Source organism: Otolemur garnettii, unplaced genomic scaffold, assembly GCF_000181295.1.
Source record: "Otolemur garnettii isolate 467f Iridium unplaced genomic scaffold, OtoGar3 scaffold00050, whole genome shotgun sequence".
Lineage (NCBI taxonomy): Eukaryota > Metazoa > Chordata > Mammalia > Primates > Galagidae > Otolemur > Otolemur garnettii.
In genome coordinates, this window is record NW_003852445.1 from 9,805,191 (window position 1) to 9,813,175 (window position 7,985).

General features: G+C 37.5%; 1 protein-coding gene across 1 annotated transcript in view; it reads right to left on the reverse strand.

Annotated features, from left to right (window-relative positions):
• Nucleotides 1-7,985, reverse strand: part of UBR1 (ubiquitin protein ligase E3 component n-recognin 1) — a 137,337-nt gene that overhangs the window by 105,864 nt on the left and 23,488 nt on the right. Inside the window, exon 4 of the mRNA XM_023514258.1 lies at nt 6,864-6,974. Within this exon, the coding sequence (XP_023370026.1) occupies nt 6,864-6,974 (111 nt within the window). The remainder of the gene's footprint in view (nt 1-6,863; nt 6,975-7,985) is intronic.

Here is a 7,985-nt window from a genome sequence, read left to right on the forward strand (position 1 = left end):
GATTCAAACCCACCACCTTAGGTGTATGTGGCTGGCACCTTAGCTGCTTGAGCCACAGGTATCGAGCCAAGTGGCTAATTTCTTAAAAATATTTTTGTAAAGCAATGTCTTGCTATATTGCCCAGGCTGCTCTCAAACTCCTTGCCTCAGGTGATCTTCCTACCTTGGCCTCCCAAGGTACTGAGATTACAGGCAGGAACCACCATGCCCAGCCTGAACTGTATTCTCAAAAATGGTTAAGATGGTAAATTTACTGTCACATACATATTTTTTGCTATAGTCAAAAAAAAAAAAACAACTCAAGGTCAAAGAGCCTATACATAATAGAAGCAAGACTAAAATCTAAGTCTTTTGACTCTCACACACAAATGTTCTTCTCATTAGAGAGTATTAATAAAAGGCATGTTCAACTTAATGAGTTATAAAATGCATTTGAATGCTCTACATCATAAGCCATCATGGAATGCAAACTAAAACTATAATGAGATACCATATCACGCCTATCCGGGTGGCTATAATCAAAATCACAGATAACAAGTATTGGCCAAGATATAGATAAACTGGAACCATTACCCACTGATGGTGGAAATGTAAAATAATACATCCACTTTGAAAAATAATCTGGAGGTGGCGCTTGTGGCTCAAGGAGTAGGGTGCCGGCCCCATATACCAGAGGTGGCGGGTTCAAACCCGGCCCAGCCAAAAAGTGCAATAACAACAACAATGAAAAAAAAAGAAAAAAGAAAAATATTCTGGAGTTGCTCCAGATGTTAAGCATAATTATGTATGACACTGTAATTCCACTGCTAGGTATATACTGAAGAGAAATGAAAACTTATGTCCATATAAGAATTTATAAACAAATATTCATAGCAGCATTACTGATAACAAGTAAAAAGCAGAAACAACCCAAATGTCCATAAAGTGAATGGATTAAAAAAATGTACTGTCTCTATACAATAGAATATTATTTGGCCATAGAAGGGAATGAAGTACACGCCAGAACATGGATGAATCTCGGAGACATTATGTTAAGTGATAGAAGCCAATCATAAAAGATGACATGGTATGATTACATTTTTATAAAAGGCCCATAATAGGCAATTTATAGAGACAGAAAGTAGACCAGTGGTCAATCAAGGAAATCATGAAAGAGATTATGGATATAGCAAGGAAAAGGTAGGGGTTTAAGGGTTTCAGGATACGGATCTTGGAGAAATTCAAGTGCTAAGAGACACCACACCAGAGGAATTAATAGAAGATGACTTGATGGAGATAAGCACTTCCAAACCAGGGCCAGACAATGAGGCAGAAGATACAAAAGAAGCAGTGCCAGAAAACAAATTGACATTAGACTATCGGACAAGAAGGCTTCTGATTACTCAAGAATGCTTTTGACTTCTTTTACAACATGAACCCTTCTAGATACAGGCAATGAAACTAAAGAAAACAGTGAAAGAAGGATTGGCACCATATAGAAACATTTTTAGAGAAAATAAAAAGCAAAAAGGTCAGAAATTACGATGTACACATATTTTTATCAAGTTAGATTAAGCGTGCCTGCCTCTTCTATCTCCCCTTCTACTTTCTCCACCTCTGTCTCCTGAGACAGCAATACCAACCCCTCCGCTTCCTCCTCCTCAGTGTACTCAACATGAAGACGAGGATGAAGACCCTTAATATGATCCTCTTCCACTTCACGAATAAATATATTTTCTCTTTCTTACAATTTTCTTAACATTTTTCTTTCTCTAGCTTACTTATTGTAACAATACAGCATAATAATACACATAATATATAAAATATGTGTTAACTGCTTATGTTATTGGTAGATTATTAAGTTAGGGGTTTGTTTATTTTTTGGTTTTGTTTTTTGAAACATTCTGTTGCCCTAGGTAGAGTGCCATGGTGTCATCACAGCTCACTGCAACCTCAAACTCCTGGGCTCCAGGGATCCTTCTGCCTAAGTCTCTTGAGTAGCCAGGACTACAGAAGGTGCCACCACGTCTGGCCAGCCCTTCTCTCAGCTCCAGATCATGAACCAGTTCTAAGATACTGAGATGTACCTTCTGAATCTAATTATAAACCCAAAGAAAAGCCAAGATCAGTTAGTTCAGGACTGAATTCAGCATTCTGAGGTCTACTGATTCAGGAAAACTGCAAATGTGAACCAACTTAATTCCTAAGCATTCCTCAGCTACTTTTTCGTTATTGATGTTTGAGTGATAGGGACCCTCATTCTGTCACACAGACTGGAGTACAGTAGCATGATTATAGCTCACTGCAAACTCCTGGGCTCAAGTGATCTTTCCGCCTCAGCCTCCTGAGAAGCTGGCATTACAAGCATGTGCCACCATGCCCAGCTAATTTTTTTCTATTTTTTTTGTACAGACAGGGTCTTTCTGTGTTGCCCAAGCTGGTCTTGAAATCCTGGCCTCAAGCTCTCTTCCTGCATTGGCCTCCCAAAATATTTAGATTACAGGCATGAGCTACTTTACTATGCCTGGTCTCCTAAGCCACTTTTAAGTCCAAAACAGACTTCTGGAAAGATCATACAATATGTGGTCTTTTGACACTGGCTTCTACTAGTATGTTTTCAGAGTTCCTCCATGTTGAAGAACATCAGTTCCTCCCCCTTCATAGCTAAGTAATATTCTATTGTACAAATATACCACACATTCTTTCATCACTTGATAGACATATGGGCTGTTTATACATTTTGACTGTTATGAATAATGCTGCTAAAGATTCATTTTCAAATATTTAAACACTTGTCTTCAATTCTTTTGAGTGGAGTGGAATTCTAGAAGTGGAATTGCTGGGTCATATGGTAATTCTACATCTAACTCTTCGAGAAATTCTAAGGTTGTTTTCCAGAGTGGGTGCTTTCAGTATATATTTCCACCACAATGTATAAGGGTTCTAATTTTGTCAAATCCTTGCCAATACTTATTATTTGTCTTTTTGCTTATAGCTATATAAATGAAGAGATGTCATTGTGATTTTGATGCTGAGCATCTTTTCATGTGTTTATTGATACTATCTTCTTTAGAGAAATGTCAATTTAGATCCTTTGCTCACTTAAAAAACTGGGTTAGCTTTTCAGTATTAAGCTTTAAGAGTTCGTCACAAGTTCTACATATAAATCACATCTCAGCTATATAATCTGTGAATATATTACTCCCATTCTGTAGACTGTCTTTTCACTTTCTTGATATTGCTCTTTGGGACATAAATGTTTTTAATTTTGATGAGGTCTAAATTTATCTGTTGCTTTAAATTCATGATTTTGTTGTCTTATATGAGATCATAAAGGTTTATCCCTATTTTCCTTTAAAAATTTTATAGTTTTATCTCTTATAGTTAGGTCTTTGATGTATTTTGAGTTGATTTTGCTGTATTAAAAATTATATACAAAAAAGATTGCAAAAAAAATAAAATATTACATACATATATGATTTAGGGGACCAACTTCATTCTTTTGCACATGGCTATCCAGTTGTCCCAGCACTATTTGATGAAAAGATTATTCTTTCCCCCATTAAAGGGTCTAGATACTCATCAAAAACCAACTAACAACAGACATGCAGGTTCTTTCTGAACTCTCAATTCTAATCCATTGATCTAGATCTACCATATGCCATTAGCACACTATCTTGATTGCTGCTCTATAGGGAAGTGAGTTCTTCAACTTCGTTCTTTTTCAAGATTGTTTTGGCTACTCTGGGTCCCTCGCAATTGCACGTGCATTTTAGTATCAGTTTGTCAATTTCTACAAAAAAATAAATAAAATCCCTTCTGGGATTCTAACAGGAATTGCATCGAATCTGTAGGTCAATTTGGGGAGTATTATTACCTTGACAAAATTAAGTCTTCTAATCCAGAAAATGGGATTTTCTTTTTATTTAGATCTTTTTTTTTTTTTTTTTTTTGACAGAGCCTCAAGCTGTCCCCCTGGGTACAGTGCCTCGACATCACAGCTCACAGCAACCTCCAACTCCTGGACTCAAGCAAGTCTCCTGCCTCAGCCTCCCAAGTAGCTGGGACCACAGGCGCCCGCCACAACGCTTGGCTATTTTTTTTGGTTGCAGCCATCATCGTTGTTTTGGGGGGCCTGGGTGGGATTCGAACCCACCACCTTAGGTGTGTGTGGCTGGCGCCCTAGCCACTTGAGCCACAGGCGCCGAGCCAGATCTTTAATTTCTTTCAGTAGTCAGTAGTGTTCTGCACTTTTCAGAGTATGAATTTTACATTTCTTCTATTAAATTTATTCCTAAATATTTTACTTTCTTTGATATTATAGTAAATGGAATTGTTTTATATCCTTTTTGGATTGTTCACTGCTAATGCATAGACATACAAGTGATTTTTATATAATTATCTTCTATCCTGCAATATTGCTGAACTTGTTTATTAGTTCTAATAATTTTTCATGAATTCCTTAGGATTTTTCATATACCAAGTCATGTCGTCTGCAAGTAGAGCTAGTTTTACTTTTTTCTTTCCAATGTGGATGCTTTTTACTACTTTTCTTACCTAAATACCTTGGTAGAGACTCCAGTACAATCTTCAATAGATGTGGCAAGAGCAGACACCCGTGTCCTTTTCCTGACCTTAAGGGGAAATGTTACACTGGATGTGTCTCAACATTAAGTGTATTAGCTGTGACTTTTTCAAATACCCTTTGTCGGATTAAAGAAATTCCCTTCAATTTGCAGTTTGCTGAATATTTTTATGATGAAAGAGTATTGAATTTTATCAAATGCTTTTGCTGAAGCTTGGCCCCTGTAGCATGGTGGTTACGGCACCAGCCACATACACTGAGACTAGTGGGTTCAAACCAGGCGTGGGCCTGCTAAACAGTGACAACTGCAACAAAAAATAGCTGGGAGTTGTGGTGGGCACCTGTAATCCCAGTTCCTTGGGAGGCTGAGGCAAGAAAATCTCTTGAGTCCAAGAGTTGGAGGTTGCTGTGAGCTGTGACGCCACAACACTCTACTGAGGGTGACATAGTGAGACTCTGTCTCAAAAAAAAAAAAGACATCAACCTCTGGCCAGGCACAGTGGTTCATGCCTATAATCCTAGCACTCTGGGAAGCCGAGGTGGGTAGATTGCTTGAGCTCAGGAGATCAAGAACAGCATGAGCAAGAGTAAGACCTCATCTCTAAAATCTACCCCTGGCATCGGGTACCTATAGTCAGTCCCAGCTACTCAGGAGGCTGAGACAACTGGATCACTTAAGTCCAACAGTTTGAAGTTGCTGTGAACTATGACCACAACACTCTACCATAGGTGACAAAGTGAAACTCTGTCTCAAAAAAAAAAGAAAGAAAGAAAGCTATTAACATTTGGGCCCTAGAGGTACTCACTGCACTGTAGGGGTATCTACAACATCTCAAAGAGCACAAAAAGTATTTATTCCTTGAAGTTTTGGAAAAATTCATCTATGAAACTATTTGAGTATGCCATTTTTAGTGAAGTGATTTCTTGTGATAATTTTCTGAAATTTTTCAACGGTACCGACCAAGTATTCTCTCTGCTTTTGAATAAATTATGGCACTTAATACTATCTGATGAAATAATCCCCTTTCAAATGTATTTGCACAAAGTCATTCATAGAGTATTTTATACCTCAGCACCTATAGCTCAGTGGCTAGGGCACCAGCTCACTGCCGTGAGCTGCAATGCCATGGCACTCTACCAAGGGCAACATAGTGAGACTGTCTTTAAAAAAAAAAGTATTTTATAATCCTTTTAATTCCTTCTGTATTTGTAGTTCTATGGTTATTTCCACAATCTCATTTTGAATTGTATATATCTGTGCTTGCTCAAAAAAATTTTTTTTCTTTTTTCTTCTTGATTAGATGTATCTATTTAAACCTGACATTTTCTTTAAGAATAGTTATTAATTTATGTGTCAAATTCTACTGTTTTCTAATTCATTACATTCTGCTCTTTTTTCAGAGCCAAAGACAACTACAAAAGGCTCTTATCTATTAATAATTACTCCATTTTGTTCTTTTAAGCTCATATATTATTTACTTTCACTTGTCATTACTTAATAAAAAGTATTCTAAATTCATCTTTTCTTTTTTCTTTGTAGAGACCGAGTTTCACTTTATCACCCATGGTAGAGTGCCGTGATGTCATATGGCTCACAGCAACCTCCAACTCCTAGGCTTAGGTGATTCCCTTGCCTCAGCCTCCCAAGTAGCTGAGACTACAGGCACCCATCACAACGCCCAGCTATTTTTTTGTTGCAGTTTGGCTGGGGCCAGGTTTGAACCTGCCACCCTGGGTAAATGGGGCCAGTGCCCTGTCCACTGAGCCACAGGCACTGCCCTAAATTCATCTTTTCATTGTGAATTCATTCTCTGTAAATCACCAAATCTTTACATAACTTCTCTAGATTGAGAAAAGTTCCTTACATCTAAATATGAGAAGAAAAATATGAGGGTTCTAAGTGAAATTCTCTTTAGTTCACACATATAATATTTATTCTTATTTAACTTTAGCAAACTTATAATAGTTAGCAACTTTTTCTTTTTCTTTTTTTTTGAGTCAGAGTCTCATTATGTCTCCCTTGTTAGACTGCCATGGCATCACAGCTCCCAGCAAACTCCAACTCTTGGGCTTAAGTGATTCTCTTGCCTCAGTCTCCCAAGTAGCTGGGACTATAGGCCCCTGCCACAAGACCCGGCTATTTATTTTTGTTTTTTATTTTGTTGCAGTTGTCATTGTTGTTTAGCAGGCCTGAGCTGGCTCAAACCCGCCAGCTTTAGTGTATATTGCCAGTGCCCTACTCACTGAGCTACAGTGAGCTGAGCCAGAGTTAGCAACTTTTAAAAAATAATACTCTTACCTCTTTTATAGTACCTGCTCGTCCAGGTTCATGATTCACACAAAAAGGGCCAGTTTTCCATGCCTCTGTGTCTCCACAGTCACAAAATCCTCCTCCAGTAGAAGTATGCATCTGATAAATGAAAAATGAGTCTGTCTTTATTTTAAAATGCATTATAAAGCAAGAAAAATGATAATAAATGCTCACCAATATTTCAACCTTAATTTTAAAAATATAATAGAAACTGGATATAACAAAACTATAGTATTTTGATTATTTGCCTAAAAAAGCCTCAAGTCCTGAACATTTCATTATAGCAAAAATGGTCCTTTCAAAACTGATAAACGTTTTTTTCTTTTTGAGACATAGTCTCACTGTTGATAGAGTGCCAAGTTGTCAATCTAACTTACAGGAACCTCAAACTTATGGTTTCAAGTGATCCCTCCTGCCTCAGCGTCCCAAGTAGCTGGGACTATAGGTACCTGCCATAACTCCCAGCTAATTTCTCCATTTTTAGTAGAGAATGGGGTCTCAAACTGGCTCAGACTGGTCTCGAACTTCTGAGCTCAACCAATCCTCCTGCTGTGGCCTCCCAGAGTGCTAGGATAATAGGAATTGAGCCCACTGCACCAGGCCAAAACTGATAAGCTTTTGAAGCACGACTCTAACTTCAAAATAACAGCTGTTTAAATTTTGACCTAGTGAAAAACAGATTACAAGGTATGCAAAAATAATCTATATGACACCTAGAATGGTTGAGTAATAAAGTATTTTGTATTTTGTCTGTGCTTCATCTAAGTCTTTCGTATTCCCCTGCTCTTTTTCATGGAGTACCTTAAACTCCCCTCTGTTGTTATCTGCATTCACAGGCTTAAGTTGATAGGCAATGGGAACTCTTTTGGAATGAGCATACAAAATTACAGTATTTATTTCTTGTCTCCTAGTAGTACTGAATATATGTAGCAGGTGTGGTTTTAGTGCTCTCTTTATTCATTGTATGTTGTGGAGTAAGTTTTCAGAAAGATTCAAAATCAGATTATTGTTATCATCTTCTACCTGGGTTAATATGTTTTAGATAAACTTTTTCCTTTCAGTGTTCTTGAAAAAAAACAATCAAGTTTTAGTTGCATTGGGACATCAATG